General features: G+C 45.0%; 1 protein-coding gene across 7 annotated transcripts in view; it reads left to right on the forward strand.

Annotated features, from left to right (window-relative positions):
* Positions 1-19,354, forward strand: part of LOC147457762 (uncharacterized) — a 105,589-nt gene that overhangs the window by 54,332 nt on the left and 31,903 nt on the right. For 5 of the 7 annotated variants that reach the window (XR_015188140.1, XR_015188139.1, XR_015188141.1 and 2 more), the window contains one exon: positions 13,499-13,617. Coding sequence is in view for 4 of the 7 variants with exons in the window: in XM_086512575.1 (XP_086368701.1) it covers positions 13,499-13,617 (119 nt within the window). In the remaining 3 variants the exon portion in view is untranslated. The remainder of the gene's footprint in view (positions 1-13,498; positions 13,618-19,354) is intronic. The other 2 variants (XM_086512577.1, XM_086512578.1) reach the window with 1 other exon arrangement.

Raw genomic sequence — 19,354 nt, forward strand, 5'->3', positions numbered from 1 at the left:
GGGATTGATAAAGCCTTTACCCATACCCACCCGCCACTGGAAAAGTATTGAAATGGATTTCATTTTTGATCTCTCGAGAACACAGAAAGATCACGATGATTTTCCGATTACATGGCACGTCTGAGACGATTGTCTCCGACAGAGTCCCCAGATTTATGAGTTTGTTTTGGAAGGCAATTTGGGAGAACATTGGCACGCAATTGCAGTTCTCGTCATCGTTCCACTTGCAGACGACGGGCAATTTGAGATTGCCGATTGAGTGATTTTAGATTTATTGAAGTCTTGTATCTGGGATCAGAAGACTCAATGGGAAAAGAACTTACCTTTGGTGGAATTTGCCTACAATAACACAATACACTCTTCGACGGGGAAGACACCATGTGAGATTGTTGAAAGTGCTACGAAGGTTCCATCCTTTCTGAGGACGAAAGATTAGATATTTGAAGCGGATGAATATTGGCGAGATTTGGATACGGCTTTTGCCAAGGTTCGCGAGACTTTGCAGGAGTCTCAAGAATGACAGAAAAAGGCAACGGATCGCCATCGTCGCGACTTGAAATTGAAGGAGTATGATTGGGTGCTCTTTCGTTTTGAGAAGGCACGCCTACGAAAGAAAAAGGGGAAGGAAAGGCTTTTCAAAGCTTACTACGCGATACTACGGACCTTTCCAGATCAATGACAAGATAAATAATGTCTCCTTCAGATTGAGACTGCCAGATACTTGGAGGATTCACAATGCATTGCATGTGAGTCTCTTGAAACTTGTTAAGGGTGATGTGCCTGATGATGGGGAGCCCGATGAGCAACCCGAAGTGGAAGAAAACGAGGAGATCCTTGTTCCTGAACAGATTTTGGCACATAACAATACGAAGAAAGGTAAAGTCTGAACGTGGTTCTTGGTTAAGTTCAAGAACTTTCCTGCATTTGATGCGAAGTGGATGGAGGAGGAGGACCTAGCAGATACTCCTCGGATTGTGAAACTTTACCTCGATGTTTTGGTTTAGCATAGTCTACTCCAAATAGAACCCAGAATTCAGCTTGGCCGGAGATCTGGTGCAATGGGATGCACAAGAGGGGAGTCACTCCGCTCCCTTGTCAACAGATGCCTCGATTTTGATACTAAAGTCACTGATGTCTCTTTGAGCTTCAGGGATACTGATAGCTGACAGTATTCTGCTGGATGACTTTATGAAATGGAATTCCTGATAATGATACTGATTTGTTTCTTCACTTCTTTTGAGTGCAGGAACTGATAGACGAAATGACTGCAACATTTTGGTCTACTTGATCTCGAATAGACATGGCTGCAATAGGGGTTAGTCAATCGGACATCGATGAGGTCTCGATTGGACCTAGATGTGATTGCTAGCTACATTGCCGATAAATCATGCTCTAAGATCCGAATGAATGGTGAATGTCATGTGATGTCCTGTGATGTCTGGTGATGTCGTGTGATGTGACTGTCGATTTTGTACATGTGCTAGATGTGTGTTCCTAGTACGTAGGTACTAACAGTCCGTGTCTGCTAAGACGGTTTATGGCTTTTCTCGGTTTTGCAGGCATAATCGCGGTCGATTACAATGCTTTCAAGAGGGGGGTATGTCACGAAGTGATGACGTGGCGGACAACAGAAACCCTAATTTCTGCCAGAAATCCTAATTTCCGGAAATCGCGGAGGCGAAAAAACCAAAAAAAAAATAATAAAATTTTTAATAAATATTTTATAATGATGAGCGACGCAAATCCTAGCTTTTTGCTACACAAGGATTTTGGATGAGAGAAAGAGTTGAATTGCTTTATTTTAACTTTCATTGAGAGAGAGAGAGAGAATTTGCTTTTGCTTTCAAGCTTTTGGGGCTCTGCTTTTGGGCATCCCTTGTAATCTTTAAATTAGTGGTGAGGGCCTCACTTCTCAGAGCATCTGGATGCAGAGTCTGAGAGTGAAACCCTAACCGCTCTCTTGTATTTTGATCTGATTAATATAAAAAGAAATACCGGAAGGGGCGCCAGTCTTTGGGGCCAATATCTCTAGGCACGGAACTCCGCCGGGCCAGTGTAAATATATTGTGATCTGTGAATTGTTTTGAAGTGGTTATTTGGTGCTGTCGCGGTTGATTCTTGACTTGGAGTGTCCAAGTCTGTTACAACTTTACCTTGAAGCATTCGGTTTAGCATAGTCTACTCCGATAGAACCCCCATTTCAGCATGGGTGAATCTAGTGCAGCAGGTTTGCACAAGAGGGGAGTCCCTCCGCTCCTTTGTCAACGGATTACCACGATTTTGAATAGAGTCACTGATGTCCCCCTTTGGTTTTCAGGGATACTGATGGGTTGACAGTATTTTGCTGTATGACTTTATGAACTAGAATTCCCGAAAATGAAAATGATTGATTTGTACTCGACTTGTTTGAGTGCAGGAATTGAAAGACAAAATGATTGCAGCATTTCGGTAAATCTCTATAGACATGATTGCAATAAGGATTAGTTAATCGGGCATTTGTGAGATCCGGAATGGATCTAGATGCGATTACTAAATACGTTGCCGATTAATCACGGTCTGAGATTTGGAATGAATTTTTGTATGTGATTTGTCATGTGTCCTGTGATGTCCGTTGATGCGATTGTCGATTTGTACAAGTGCTAGATGTGTCATGTCTAGTGCGTTGGTACTAACAGTTAGTGTCTACTAGGACAGTTTATGGCCTTTGTTTGTTTTGCAGGCGTACTCGAGGGCGATTACAATTCTTTCAAGAGGGGGGTATGTCACAAACTGGAGACATAGCAGGCCCCCGGACACGTAGAGAAATGCGCCGACAGGTTGACGTGGCAGCAGCCCAACGGAAAACCCGTTCGAAATCACGCTGACTGTCTGACACGTGGCAGGCCATAAGATTTCCATCTTTTGCGTTGGTTATGCTGACGTGGCAGTGTACGAACGTCCGTAAATCATGCTGGTTGACTTTTGGCAGCTTTTGGGCATAAAGCTTTTGAGTTGAAGCTTTTGAGTTTGAGATTTTAGGGCTCTGCTTTTGGGCAACCCTAGTAACAATAAATAGGTTTTTTAGGCCTCATTACTCAGATGCCATTACTCAGAGCATTTGGAGGCAGAGTCTAAGTGTGAGTTCCCAGGGATTTGCTTGTACTTTGCATGCAGATTAATATAAAAAGAAATACCAAAAGGGGCGCCAGTCTTTGGGGGCAATACCTCTGGGCACGGAACTACGCCGGGCCGCGTCGTCTTTTGTGAACTGTTTTAAAGTGAATCTCTGTTGTGTCGCGGTAGAATCTAGACTTGGGGTGTCCAAGTTTGTTACATTTTCCCCTTAGCGTTTCAAGGCTCTCTCAAGAACTCCTCTAGAACTCCCTTTGCAAGCCGTCGCATGCATTTCAGAAAGCACAACCCAAAAGTAGCATTTTAAAATGCAACCTCTGGAACTCCCTTTGGCAGCCCTTTGTGGCTGAGCATTTCAGAACGCTAGCAAACATGGGATTCTTTGGTGCTGACTGCCTTGTCGGTCGCAATAAATCAAAACGCGTTGTTGTTTGAGCCATCTAGTGCTTGCGGGGAACGCCCCAAGGAGCACTAGCATTTCAAAACACTGCACCTAACAGTGCTTTGGAGCTCGTCTTCCAACAACATTCTAAAACACTACACCGATGGTCGAAAAACTTGTTGCCGCCAACACGCTTTTCTCCTAGCATTTTAATGAAAGCTACTCCCCAAAAAAGAAATCACTAGGGTAGCGACTACTGCTCCTTTTGCAACATGGATCTCTTTAATACTGTCCTCTTCTTCCCGCGTGTTTTATGTGCAGCGGAAGTGAATGATGGTGAATGCTCAGTGTGTACTCAAGGTTCCTTTTATTAAAAGGAAGAGAGAGCCTCTTTTTTACTTCATGAGAGTTGTGCAATATACTAGAATGAGAAGAATGAAACTGAGTGAAAGTGTAGTCAGTGATAGAGAGAGAGAAAACCGACACAAGATGGGGTCCCAAACCCCCCTCCAAGGGCCCCTCTCTCTATTGCTAGAGAGGTTAAATACGGAAATGCTGATGTACTTGCTGTAGATGCTTGGTATTGCGAGCTAAAGGCTGAATGCTGAAAACGCTAATGATGCTGAGGCTAGGATCTGCGAGTGCGACGAGGCTATGGGCTGAATGCTGAAAACGCTAGGGAACTTGACTTGAAATTGCAATCTGCTATCGACGGGGCTGAAAACTGGAAATGCTGGTGGCTAAATCTGAAAACGCTAATGCTGATGGTTGGATTGTCGATGGAGAGGCGAGGCTATGGCTGAAAACTGAAAAACACTGATGCTGATGGGCTGATCTGGTGCAAAAATGCCAGAGGGACTGAGGTACTGCGGATACTTGGTACTTGTACTGTGGGTATTGACTTATGCTTGAGAAGTGTACTTATATATGGGGTAAAAGCTTGGTCGGACAATCCAACTTAAAAACCCATGATTTCTAAAATGGTGCAAAAATGTCACTTATTATTAATGCTTAAGAGGCGGTTCACATGCTCACATGCCTATATGCCGAAATGACTGTACTGTGTAAGAGAGGGTATGCAATTGTGACCTGCCTGGGCATGCACGTCCTGCTAGAGGCTCATAAAGTGCCAGGCTAGGTCCTATGCTAAACTATGACTGACTCTAGATCGTAGCAAAACTTATCCACGTGGCGCAAGTTCAGTCCTCACGTGATTCGTGAAAGTGTGTATCACGTGACACATCCAACCCTCTGTGTCCGTGGACAAGCTACAACATGACGAGGGTTCAGTTTAGTCCAAGTCAGTCTAGAATAGGAAGTGATTTGGCACTTTTGTGAGTCTGTTCGCAGACCGTGCATGTCCAGATACATAATTTAGATGCATATCCTCTCGTTGCACACAGAATGACCATCAGATTCCAGTCAGATCCCATTAATAGCATTGATAGGCCTATTTTCCCTATTTTTGTGTAACTAAGTCAGACTTTGTAAATAATTAATTTATTTACGAGAAAAGAATTATCTAATTAGTTGTGTGCACACCAGAATAGACCTAGCAGTTCTAAGGCCTCAGGTGAGCCTAAATGTGGGCCACAACACCTCAGAGGGACCTTAGCAGAAATTACCCTGAAGCCCTAGTGATTGGGAAATCGGGTCTTCAGAAAGGGGTAAGCAGTAGCCTCAGATTTTAGGCTCAGGAAAAATACGCGCGTCAGTACAAGCACATGAATGAGATGGGGTCCTTAGAACAGTGACCCTAAGGCTAATAAAGCTAATAAAGCCTTAGGGTAAGTTTCGTTAAATTAAATTTAACGGTCCGTGCCCGGGTAGGCGGCCGGACAAGTGTGAACAGGTAAAGGCGGTGCAGTGCAAGTGCGGCATTGCGCCGGCAGACCTTTGATGTTCTCATAAAAGAATCATTGGTAGCATTTGTTAGTTAGTTGCACATTTTTAATTAATGAGCTAGAAGTTTTTAAAAGTCAAAAGTTGAATGGTTTTTAAGTTTTTAAAGTAAGTGAGCCAAGTGGCACACTTACCAATGCAAATTAACTCTCTCTCACTCTCACTCTCACCCTCTCTCTCTTCCTAGCGCCCCCTCTCCCTGATGGCTATTTAGGAGCCCCCCCTCCCCCATTTTCAGGGTTGGCAGTGCACCTACCCCCCCTAATGTGAGCGTGCTCTACGCGGTGGAGCCCTCCATTGAAGCTTGAGAGCAGCCCCTTGCGACATATGTGGTAGCCTTGTGCTCCCATTGTCAAGAACAAGGGATCTCACAGTCATAGACACCTTCTGGTGAAGTTTCATCGCGAGAAGCTGCTGTAGACGCTCTCTTAGCAGAGTGCGGTTGCTGTAATTCTCTGTTTTCAGCCCCTAATCACCTCGATTAGGGCTGTTTTCAGCAGATCAGCCATAGAAATTCTCTTCTCTCTCCTTATCCTAAGTCTACATCAAGTTTGGTGCGATTCCATCGCGAAGAAGACCTCTGTTTCGGCATAGGGGTGTGCACAGGTAAGAATTTCAGGTTATGTGCAGAAAATTACAGCAAGCATGTGCGTGTGCATTTTGCTTGTTTCTCTTTTGTGTTCGATGCATGAATGAAAGGGCATGAAGGCAACACATAACGGAAGATGGACTCTCCTCTGTGAGAGCTTCCGATGCGCTGTTTTGGAAGATAGACTCTCTTTTTGAGAGCTTCCAACCAGTCTCGCAGAAGATGGGAAATCCCCTAGGCAGAAAGAAAGTGGAAACACTTTCTCAGTCAGTAGTCAGAACAGAACAGAAGAAAGAATAGAGGACGTGCGTATGCCCCGTTCCTGTGCTTGTAAAGATTCTCCCTTAGTAATAAAGATTATCTCTTTATGGGGGGGGGACCAGCCCATCTTCTGGTCCCCAATGGAGTGTCAAGTTTTCTCTCTCCCTCTAATTCTCTTGAGTATTTGAAGTGCAATTAAATGTCAGTTTACGCTTCCGTATTTTTGTGACATTTTGACATTTTTCACTTATTATTTTCAAGTGACTTTTGTTGGAAAGTAGGTAGGGCAAATTGAATAAGTTTGTATAAATAAAAAACCTAGCGCTAGCACTTTCTGGCAGAAGAGGCAGCAGGAACTCAGTTCAACAGGCACCTTCTCAGCAGGACCCCAGCAGGCTAGCGTTTTCTCTCAACAGAAGACCTAGCGTTTTTGCATCAGATCAGCCTTGGCGTTTTGTGCACAGCAGATCAGCCCCGGCGTCATCAGGACACAACAGATCAGCCTAGCGTTTTGCATTTACAGAACCACCGGCGACAGCAGGACAAATTTCAGCCCTAGCGTTTTTGGGACAGTAGAGCACCTAGCGTTTTGCAGTTTCTCCGCGACGGAATCGGCCATAAGACCAGCGTTTTCAGTTTTCAGCCTTAGACACCGTAGATCAAGTCCCGAACCTCACAGATCTCACCTTCCCGCAGCAGATCCTCGTTGCACGGCCAGTTTCCGCAAGGTTTACGTTTTCAGCGCGTCGTCATCACATCGTCGCCATCGACATACAGTCAGAATTCAGCAGATAAAGATTTGCAGATTTCAGCCCTTGGCATTTTCAGATTTCAACCCGTCTCGTCGTCGTCGACATTGTCAGTACGTCCAAGCATTGTAGAGATTTGTGCAATTATAAGTAGACCGCTCTCGCCATAGAGAGTGGGGCCTTCGGAGGAGGGTTTTACAACATCCCGGGTGTCGTATTCTTCTCTCTCTCTCTCTCTCTCTCTCTCTCTCTCTCAGTCTCAACACCTTCACTCACAGTGTCCATTCACTTTGTTTGTGTCCATTGCACTCTCTCACTAAAGGAACGGAAGGCTCTCCCTTCCGTAAGTAAAAGGAATCCTTGAGCACAGTCCGGAGCAGTCATCTTGAGCAAGGTTCAAACATTCATTCCGCTGCACCTTACATTGGTATCAAAGCTTTGACAATGTTCTGTATCACTTAAGGAAAGAACCCCAAGAATTACAGATTTTTTTTTGCTTGCTGAGGTCGCACGAACCCAAGTCCTCTTGGGTGTGTCGATTCCTAATCTTGTTTTTGAAGAGTGACAGGAAACCCAAGAAAGAAGGGCTTGTTCAGCCTCCCCTTGTGCCTCTTTTCACTCATTGAGAGCGGACCGTGCACTTAGTGGCCGGCCAATCCATGTGAGGTGGGAAAAAGCAACCTTGGTGTGAGCGCAAGGCCGCCATGGGGTGCGCCCGTGGAAAAGAGCAAAACTCGGGTGAAGAGAAGATCCTTCTCTAACACAGATTGCAAGCAAAAGAACACCCTGAAGAACCTCAAGACCCTCAAGAACTCAAAAACCCAAGTTCCTCGTGAACTTAAGAACCCAAGATCACAAGAACCCACGACTTCAGTGGATGGCCATCACTCGAAGCGGAATGGATACTTCGCTTGGAGGTGGTGAGCATGAGAGAGGCGAAGAAGAATTTTCCCCACCAGGAGGTTTTTCCGACCCTCCCCCTTCCCCATCTACGCCAAGGATTGCACTAACTGCTATGGAGGAGTTGAGGCAGTTGTTGATGGACATGAAGTTAGAACGCGAAGCAAGAACAACAGAAAGAATGGCAGCTATAAAGTGCAACTCCCAAGAAAGAAGAGCAGAAATGGCTCGCGGGCGCGAAGAAAGTAGGTTAGTCTTTGAGCGTGAGCGTGAGCAAGCGCGCTTGGCGGCCGAACAGAGAAACCAATACATGCAAGAGTGTGAAGAACAGAGCCCCAACACATGAAAGAGATGTTGCGACTTTTTTCTCATGTGCAGGCCCAGTTTGCACAGGATCAGGAACAGGAGACTCTCTCAGTCTCTTCTCCAAAGCATGACACACAAGATTTGCATGATGATTTGAATGACAATGATAAGCATGATGATTTGGATGATAATGGTGAGCATGATGGTTTGCATGAGCAAGATGTGATTTCTTACAAGCATGATGATTTGCATGATCAAGATGTGATTTCTCACAAGCATGATGATTTGCATGACGATGACGTGATTGTTTACAAGGATGATGAGTTAGTTGATGCTTTTTCTAGCGAAGCTACCCTCGTTGCAGATTCGATCAATCACGAAGAACCGATCTTGGTTGTCAAGCCTAGGTCCAAAGAAACCCCTCAGGAAGAATCGACCTTGGCTCTCGAACCTAGGTCCAAAGAACCCTTACAGGAAGTACTATGTGTTCAAATGATTCGTCAGTACGCATTGTTCGAGTGTTTCATTCGTGATCGTTTCTTGTATTTTTCATCAGATTCTTTATGTGATCCCTTTTCCTAGGCATGACATATTGTACGTTGAGCACGGTTCACTCCTGAATGAGCACAAATGTATGCGGATTTTTCATGAAAAGCTGAAAAGTATGCATTTAAGGAAGTCACATGTCATGTCCCTTCCTTGGCATGACACATTTGTAGAAAGAGCACATGTAAGTATGAGCACCAAGCATGGGCATTTCCGTTGTGAATTGCCACAGTTGATTGATTTAGATCAAAAAGTCAAGATTCGACCCCATTGTTTGCGTGTGTTTGATGAACGGATCGACACTCCGTCTATATGTTCATCCACATTGCATGCACAGTTTGTTCGAAAGGTTAGATTTTTTCCATTCACTTTACAGGGAATGGGTATGTTCATGGTTTTGTGCTGGAAGTGGTTTCATGAATTTTCAGCCATGGAGATTCTTGAAGAAGAAAGAAGCATGACTCTAGACGAAGTTGAAGCATCGAAGGAGCCACAAAAGACTATGTGTCTCTTTCGGCACGGCCCAAAGAAGCAAGCATTGCAGACCTTTATGAAGTTCAAGTACCGCAGGACCCACACATCAGAGTGGGCCGACGAAGAGTCCCTTCCAGGATTCCGGATGCTATTGGCGATCTCCCTCGACGCCATACAGTTTGGTACGAGTACCTCACTTTGAAAAGGAGGGGATGTCACGACTCACGTGACACATCCAACCCTATGTGTTCGTGGACAAGCTATAGCATGACCAGGGTTCAGTTCAGTCAAGTCAGTCTAGAATAGGAAGTGATCTGGCACTTTTGTGAGTCTGTTCGCAGACCGTACATGTCCGGATAGTTAATTTAGATGTATATCCTCTGGTTGCACACAGAATGACCATCAGATTCCAGTCAGATCCCATCAGTAGCATCGATAGGCCTATTTCCCTATTTTTGACATTTTTCACTTATTATTTTTAAGTGACTTTTGTCGGAAAGTAGGTAGGGCAAATTGAGTAAGTTTGTATAAATAAAAACCTAGCGCTAGCACTTTCTGGCAGAAGAGGCAGCAGGTACTCAGTTCAACATGCACCTTCTCAGCAGGACCCCAGCAGGCTAGCGTTTTCTCTCACCAAAAGACCTAGCGTTTTTGCATCAGATCAGCCTTGGCATTTTGTGCACAGTAGATCAGCCCCGGCGTCATCACGACACAGCAGATCAGCCTAGCGTTTTGCATTTGCAGAACCACCAGCGACAGCATGACAAATTTCAGCCCTAGCGTTTTTGGGCCAGCAGAGCACCTAGTGTTTTGCAGCTCCTCCGCGATGGAATCAGCCATAGGACCAGCGTTTTCAGTTTTCAGCCTTAGACACGGCAGATCAAGTCCCGAACCTCGCAGATCTCACCTTCCCGCAGCAGATCCTCGTCACACGGTTAGTTTCCGCAAGGTTTACAGTTTCAGCCCGGAAAACGCAGATTTCAGCATCTGCGTTTTCAGCGCGTTGTCGTCGCATTGTCGCCATCGACATCCTCACCGGCATAGAGTCAAAATTCAGCAGATAAAGATTTGCAGATTTCAGCCCTTAGCATTTTCAGATTTCAACCCGCCTTGTCGTCGTCCTCGTCGTCGTCGACATCGTCGGCAAGTCCAAGCATTGTAGAGATTTGTGCAATCATAAGTAGACCGCTCTCGCCATAGAGAGTGGGGCCTTCGGAGGAGGGTTTTACAACATCCCTGGTGTCGTATTCTTCTCTCTCTATCTCTCAGTCTCAACACCTTCACTCAGAGTGTCCATTCACTTTGTTTGTGTCCATTGCACTCTCTCACTAAAGGAACGGAAGGCTCTCCCTTCTGTAAGTAAAAGGAATCGTTGAGCAGAGTCGGAGCACTCATCTTGAGCAAGGTTCAAACATTCATTCCACTACACCTTATAGCGTGGTTCTTGCGGCTCAACTAGCCAAGAACTCCGATATCATGTCAAAGTTGACGATGCAGAAGCGTAGAGCAATGGGGAGAATACACGAGAGAGAGAGAGAGAGAGAGAGAGAGAGAGAGAGAGAGAGAGAGAGAGAGAGAGAGAGAGAGAGAGAGAGAGAGAGAGAGAGAGAGAGAGAGAGAGAGAGAGAGAGATACTATTGAACCAATGAATTAGTAATTATACGAAGGGGGCTAGGTGTACTGTTGTTAAATCAGCTTTATCTGAAGGAAATATAATTCTAAATGAATTATTGGATTTATAAGCGAGTAGAGCTTTCACATGAGCAAGATTTGTACATGTAAGGGCCCCATACAATATAAGAGTACTTATTCACGATTCGACAACTTACACTAAAATGTTCACAATATACCACAAGGCAAGGGTGAGAGACAATGAGGGTTGAAGATGGATAATTCTTCCACAAAAGAAATGTATTTCAAGCTCGACCCAAGTCCCTTAGGGTTGGCTCTGTTACAATCACCCCAAGAGTGCGCTATAGTAGGTTCACACTCGTGGATCATGGAAGATGCCATTCATAAAAACCAATCACAAACATAAGACGAACTTGGCAACATATATTCAAGAGAGAAATTCAGCACATCCGTGTGCAAAAGTAGCACTCTTCTTGGTTGCATGCGCGCGGGCGCAGAGAGAGAGAGAGAGAGAGAGAGAGAGAGAGAGAGAGAGAGAGAGAGAGAGAGAGAGAGAGAGAGAGAGAGAGAGAGATGGCTCCTCGAAGAGGGAGAGAAGGTAGGCGTAGAGAGAGAGAGCATAGTGTGGCGTTGGGGTTCTTGGGATTTTTTGGATAGAATTTTCAGCAAGGAACTGATGATGAAATTGTTGAAGTTATAGCATCTCAAGTCAATGGCCCAATGTGATCCCAATATTTATCTTGGCTTTAGGTATTTATTTTACTTATTTGCCAAAGTGAGGTAGCGCAATTTACTGAGGAGGGTACTTGACGGCCCCCAAGCTAGTACATAAGCAACTTAGGCTAGTGCATAAGCAAGTGTCACAGCGGATAACAATATCAAATTTACTCGGATAAATGGAATTTATCACTTAATACTGAAGCCAATTGATATGGAGAGAAAAGGGGAGGAGAAAGAGTGAGAAGATTGCCCCCCCCACCACAGAGTATCTTTATCACTCGGGAGAAGTCTATACAAGTACTTGAACCGAACGAATTATCACGTCCGTTCTAGATCAGACTTGATGGTATGCGGAAGCCTTGGGTTCCTATTCTTAGGGCAAAAACTCTATTTCCATGAACCTCTGTTCCTTACTTAGAATCCTTGAGAACTAGGGTTTGCGAGGATTCTAAGTAAGGAACTAGAGGCGAGAACCCTTTCCAGACTTAGGGCACGGCATCCTTGTAACTCTTTTCCGGCTCTGTTCTCAGAGTCGTCTTGCCGATCTTAGGTTCCGCTCTACTTTCTTGGACACGAAGTCCTTCCTTGGAAATCTCAATTCCCTAATCCCAACTCGAGAGTCTACCACTCTCAGATCTCTGGATCTACTCCCAAACTGAGGGTACAAAACCCTTGGGCTGATCTGGCTCTATTCCTCAGAGCGTTTTTCTCCTGCAAAGGCTCATGCCTTCCTCTGCTCCTGCTCCCTTGCAAAGTGGAAGTGCTCCTACAAACAAACACTTAGAGATCAAAATATAAAAAACATTACCTATGAAGTCTCGACACTCGGAACGCAACTCGGTTCTTGAAAAGAAACTCCTCGCAAGAGATCCCTTCGCGGAGAACCTTCTCTTCCAATCCTACACACAAAAGAGGTGTGCTCTCGGGTTCCTTCTCATAAATCAGCCCCGTCTACGATGCCTATGGGCTGAAAACAGAGGAAAACAGCAACTTGTCACGATGGAAACAATCTCCGCAGGCCTTTTTCGCGATGGAACTGGCCTACTTGGTCTTGATGACATCTAGTACACTTGGGGCAGCCATGGGAGTCACCGGCAGCGTCATCTTTGCAGCTGAAATCTGCAGCAGCAGGGCTGAACTGTAGCGACGGTTTTTCAGGTGCCTGAGAGTGAGAGAGGAGGCCGGACGCATTAAAAAATGTTCCAAACCTGCCAAAAAAAACTAAGTAAAAACTTATAAGCTGAAAACCATGCTTTACACAATCACAACCCAGGCATCCATGGATGCAGTCTCATGCACAGATGCAATGCTAACATAGACCTCTTTACGAGAAAGCATCTGCTTTCGCGAGAAGCAACTTGCTTTCTCAGAAAGCAACTGCATTTCCTCAAAGTTTCCTCTGAACCCATTTTCATTCAAGTGCTTGTCTTATTTTTTTTGCACAATTCTAACTCATAAACATTTCTACCGTGCTAGTGCATCGCACTTGTGCATTGTCTTGCCACTTATTCTTGACAATGATATGCTGATGAAAAAGTCACTGGACCCATTTACTTATTACAGCTTGTGTAGACTTTGAATAATTAAAGTCTAGCAGTACATGTAGCATGTTTTCGCAAGCTGATGACGTGGCAGGACTATACGGCAGCCTTCGCAAATCCGGCACAAATTACGGCATGTAGTTTGTCTAGTTTGTGTTGGGGATGTAACGAGTAATGTGAAAGCCAGTTTGCCAGTATCTATTTTGAGTTTATTTGTCTGTTGCTTGTTTCTTAAGCTGCTTCTGAAAAATTCATGGCTTGGCTGTTACAACATCAATTTATGTCCCTTTTGGTATCATGCTTGTTTTCTTCAAAATGGTGTCTTCACTTCAGCAGGTTTCTAAACTTGCATGTTTGGTGATTTCATGTGCTTGCCTACATGCAGTTTTTGGCTTTCATGTGCCCAGGACATCGTGCGAAGCGTCTACACCCGCCCACTGGTTCCGATCCATCTGTTTGTCAACGGCAGATTTTTGGCACCTATGATGATCAGGATTATGGCTGGTATGTACTTTATTTCACCTCGTTTGAGCATCTCAATGAAGTTGAATCTCTTTTTTCATACTAGAGCTGGCAAGCATGATATTCATACTACTACGTCTTGTGCTTCACCAGCTCGCTCGCCCGAATGTTGGCGAGACTAGAGACTCTCCGCTGCTTTCCTCTCTCAGGTTTTGCTTCCATTTAGACAATTTGTATCCAATCATCTATATCATGTGGATGCTGGCACATGCATGATTACCAATGGGCACATGGGCTGGTAGTGTGATTCAAGTTCCATTTGATGTTCCCTCCACATAAGTCTCTGGCATTGCTTATGGATCGGCCCCGGTCCCCCCATGCTCATATGGTTTGGTCTTCTTCTGCCTTACATTTGGGGGGATTTCTAGGCACTATGTTTTCTTTGAGTGGTTCATCTTGCACTCTTCTCTTATGCCACCTTGATGTACATCCCTTTTGGTGGGTTCACAGACTTTGAACTTTTGTCTGGTGATAGACTTACATTAGCATTCCAGGGATCTACTTGAACTCTTGTCTGGCGATAGACTTACATTAGCATCCCAGGGATCTACTTGTACTTAGTAATTCATCTTATTGTCTGGTCTGCAAGGTGGTTGGGATTAGGCTCTCTACACTACAACTGAGAGACTATCTCCAGGAAGCCTTTCATTCTGGGCCTTGCATCAGGATTGTGAATATATTTCCATTGGGGAGAGATTGCTTGTAACCGGCTGGACTACTGTCTACTGCATAGGCTGTACGGGACAGCAAAATAGTAGTTTCCAATTTTGAAATTCAGCACAGATATAAAGTGGACATAAGACATGGTAATTGAGAGATACAGAGATTGAGAGATAGAGATGGAATCAGAGAGATGGAGAGGCAGAATTCCTCCCCTAGGCAGTACTGGCCCCTGAATAGGCGCCCCCTTTTGGTATTTCTTCTATTTATATAAAGAGATACAGTACAATGCTCATGAGAGATGGCTCCCTGCTTTTTTGTGTGTGTGAGTGAGAGAGAGAGAGAGAGAGAGAGAGAGAGAGAGAGAGAGAGAGAGAGAGAGAGAGAGAGAGAGAGAGAGATGAAATGAAATGAAATGTTATATTAACGTCTTCAAAAGGCCAGAATGACCTATGAGACCAAAAAGTTACAATTGGTGAATCTGATACCGTGTCTGAGTACGGAAATTACAAAGTTACAAAGAACTAACACTAAAACACTAAGGGGAGAGAGAGAGAGAGAGAGAGAGAGAGAGAGAGAGAGAGAGAGAGAGAGAGAGAGAGAGAGAGAGAGAGAGAGAGAGAGAGAGATGAAAATGGAATAAAATGTAATATTAACGTCTTCAAAAGGTCAAAATGACCTATGAGACCAAAAGGTTACATGTGGTGAATCTAATACCAGGTTTGGGTACAAAAAGTACAAAGAACTAAAAAGAAAATAGTGGGTAGGGGTGGGGTGAAAGCTGATACAAAGGGAATACAAAGGGTGAGCTGATACAATGGAGCTCTCTGATAGTCGAGGCATCATATACATATACATCAGCATCCAAAAGGCTATAGAGATTCAATGTCCTCCAAGGTAGGCACTCGGCTCCTATGTCGCACCAGTATGGTATGGATCCTCTGTCGCAATCTGCATCTATGTTGAGAGGGCCCCCTCATCCGTGGGCAACAGGACCGCCCCAACTCTATTGCCTGATCAAGCAGTATGCCTCTCGTGCCTCTGGTGTTGTTATGTTGTTGGGGCTGCTCGGACTCCTCTGTCTGTGACTGAAAGAAATCTGTAATCTTCCGCTGTTGCTGCATCTCTCTCATTGTGCCCCTCTTCAAGAGGTCCTCTCTGTGTTTGCGAATCTCCAGTAAGTATAATCCGAGGCATCTCTGATCCTGGTATCTCATGACTCTAGGAAGTGGCCCAAAACCCTCTCTGAATAGACAGTGAAAGCGGCCTCGTATCTCATAGTATATTGGGTAGTGGCATATGTAATGTAGCTCTGTCTCTGGCTCTATCTGGCACACCTGACAAATCTTGGACTTAGCGGGTACTCCTCTAAATTTTTCTGTCTCGATCTCTAGCTGATGTGAGGATGTGTGTATCTGACCAATAGCACATCGTATCCCGTGGGATAGATGAGTGTCCATGTATCTTGGTTTGATCACAAAACCATCCTCCGTGAGATGGAGAAGATGCTCACTATAGAAAGTCGTCTGCGTACCTAGCTCATGTGTAGGTTGTATCCATGTCCTCTTCGTATCCAGCTGAATCAAGTCCTGTCTGATGAGCTTGGTAATCTCTGCCCTAGTGAGGAAGATGGAGGGTGCATCTAGAGAGTACTAAAATGGGGGTAGCCGATCCATATTAAAGCCATGTAATTGAAACGAAGATGCCATCTTTGCATACCAACATGATTTATCTCCCTGCAATGCCAGCTATCGCGAAGACTCTAGTGCTAATCGAGCATATCTGTCTGTAGGGAGAGCCCAAGTGCTATGCATAAATGAAATTGATCGAGTAAGTGCCTCCACTACCAATGGAGGAGCAGCGAGCTCCGCCCTAATAATGTCATGTGGTACTGAGGCCTTGGCCCTAATCATCCGAGAAATCATAGACACAAAGGGCTTCCCCATACATCTCCATCCATCAGTACTGCAAGCTCTGCTATGATGATCAACTGAGGGCCCCCGTATCTCCACTCCGTACAGCATGGCCGAAGTGACCAAAGTGTCAAAAAGCCAAAGCTTTGTCCGAGGTTCCTGGAACCGAACCTGCGAACATATCCTCTCAAGTCTCCCTAATGCTGCATAGGCTTTGGTCAATCGCGTATCTGCTGCACGCCTCAGGGATACATGGACACTCATCTATCCCATGGGATACGATGTGCTATTGGTCAGATAGGCACATCCTCACATCTGCTATAGATCGAAACAGACAAATTTAGAGTACCCGCTGAGTGCAGGATTTGTCAAGTGTGCTAGATAGAGCCAGAGACAGACTACATTACATATGTCATTGCCCAGTATACTATGAGATACGAGGCCACTTTCACTGTCTATTCAGAGGGTTTTGGGCCACTTTCTAGAGTCATCCTCTGTCACCCTCTTCCTATACATAATCTGAAAACTCATCTACATATACCCCAAAGAGAGTCGGAGATAGGGGACAACCTTGCATCATCCCAACGGTGGAGTGAACCATGTCGGACATGCCCTGAGTAGTGCGTACCTGTCCTATCAGTGTCGTGTATAAAGCTAAGATCCCCCAGATCAACTCTATGGGCACCCCCATGTCTTGCAATCTACGTATTAGTCTGGCTCGTGGCACTGTATCAAAGGCTTTGCGGAAATCCACAAAGCTACAATATATCCTCCTGCCATGGTGTCTACCCTCCTCAATAATGGCTCTGAGTGTCAAAATTTGGTCAAGAGTGGAGAAACCTTTGCTGAACCCTGCCTGTCCTGCTGCCCGTATGCCCTCTCTCTCTGCCTATCCACTCAACTCATGCTCAAGAATTGATGCATATAGCCTAGCCAGAGTGTGACCAACCATGATGGTTTGGTAATTCCCGGGAAGCATAGGATCTCCCGACTTGAAGATAGGCATAATAGTGGACATACTCCAAGTCTCAGGGAAACCCTCGTACATGGCTCTATTAAACATCATAGCAAGAGGCTCTGCAAGCATATCTCGGGCATACAAATTTAATAAAGTGCTCTGCTACCAGACCATCATGATCCTGTGCTCTTCTTGTCTTCATCTTGTCAATGGCTTTCCTTACCCTCTCAGTAGTAAAGAAAGTACATGTTTCTGGGCATGCCTCTGGAGGGTCAGGTAGATGAGCTAGAAAATTTAGGGGAGCTTCGTTTACAGATGGTAGAAGCCTTATTTGCGTTAAAAAGGCGCCAAAAAGAATTCTTCGACACACATGTGAAGCCAAAGAAGATCTAGATAGGGGACTATGTTTTGATTTACACCCTAAAACAACATGCGCGAAAGCTTAAAAAGTGCCTCGACGCTGTATAGAGAGATGTAGCATATTCTCCCCATGTCTCTGTGGAAGTGATGGCTGGCGGTGGAGAGTGCTCATTGAAAAGCCTCCATGCCTCACTAGAGTCCTGACTCATAAACAATTGGTACAGATCACGCTCTAATTGAGATAGGTAAGTGTAACAGACTTGGACACTCCAAGTCGAGAATCTACCAAGACACCACAAATAATCACTTCAAAAAGTTCACAGTTCACAATTGATTCGACACTGGCCCGACGAAGTTCCGTGCCTAGAGATATTGGCCCCAAAGACTGGCGCCCCTTTCGGTATTTCTTTTTGTATTAATCTGTGTTCAAAGTACAAGAGTGTAGGCAGGCGGTCACACTCAGACTCTGCGTCCAGATGCTTTGAGTTATGAGAGGCCTATCCGCTTATTTAAAGGTTTTACAAAGAAATGCTAAAAGCAGAGCCCCAAAAGCTTCAAAAGCTGTCCCAAAAGCTGAAAATCAAAAGCTTTGAAAATAAAGCAAGAGAGGCTTCCCTCTCTCTTTGAACCTCTTGCATAAAAATAAAGCAAACAGGTTCTCTCTCTCTCTCTCCTCTTGCGTAGGAAAAGCAATGCCCAAGAGTATCACCAAAACTGCCGCAAAAAGCGCTAGAAATCAGGGAGTTCGTACAGCCTGCCACGTGTCATATTTTCTGCAATTTGCAGGCGTCCGTATTGCAGCCAGCCACGTCATAGTTTGAGAATTTCCTCCGGGATTCCCACAGGGCAGAGAGTGTGTGTAATGGGCAGCCACGTTGTCAGGAGTTTTTTGGATCAAGGGATTGGGCATATGTACATACACATGCATGGTGCATCAAATAAAGAATTGTCCATTTTCCAGAGCCAGGTGGTTATGTGAGGCCCACATGTGTACAGGTAGGACAGTGTGTACATAGTGCATCGATTTTCATCGTTACTAGTACCAGTGTGTTTTTTCTACAATAATGAGGAGGTGGTAGCGCGTAAAACTTCTCGAGGAAGCCATCCACGGGTTGACGACATGAGGTAAGCAGGTGCGTCAGATGGCATCTAGTGGCGTCAGGAGGTCGAATGGGGTCAATATTTGCACTGGGATAAGTACGGACACAACGTGGGTGTTTTCTTGTGATAATTATGCAGAAAAGTCATCATGAGGACCATCTTCTAGGGCCACTTCACGTGGTGGGGGGATGCATTATTGAGAAAAGCTGAGTGCCAGGTGTACGGATGATGCAAAAAGGTGACAACTATGCACTGCGAGGTCAGTTTTTGCTATGTTCGGGGTCCGTTTGAGGTTATCTAAAAGGCCAAGGGTGCCCAACTAAAAAAGCTAAGTGTGGGAACTAAAAAAACAGAGAGAAGACCAGAAAAAGAGTGGAGAGAAGAGAAGGAACAGCCGCAACTATGTTTTTGCTGTTTTTGGAGCTTGTTTTGGCCGTAAACTGCTCATCTGAGGTCGGATTTGAGCACTTTGACTTTGTAGATTGGGGTTTTGGGCCGTTCCGGACGCGATGGCGCTGTCCATTTTGCCAAATTCCTCACTGTTTTTTTGCTGTTTTGGCTGTGTAAGTTTCTCTTATGAGCGAAGCTTCTGCTCCAGTTTGTGATTGTATCTGGCTTATTTTACCCATACTGTGTGAGCTGTTTGCCCCCTTGGTGTTGGCCCAAGCTCATTTGTATCTAAATATCAGAAGTTCTCCTCTTTTGAGCTGAGTTTTTGAGTGTGTGT

Source organism: Adiantum capillus-veneris, chromosome 5, assembly GCF_014529385.1.
Source record: "Adiantum capillus-veneris isolate H3 chromosome 5, ASM1452938v2, whole genome shotgun sequence".
Classification (NCBI taxonomy): Eukaryota; Viridiplantae; Streptophyta; class Polypodiopsida; order Polypodiales; family Pteridaceae; genus Adiantum; species Adiantum capillus-veneris.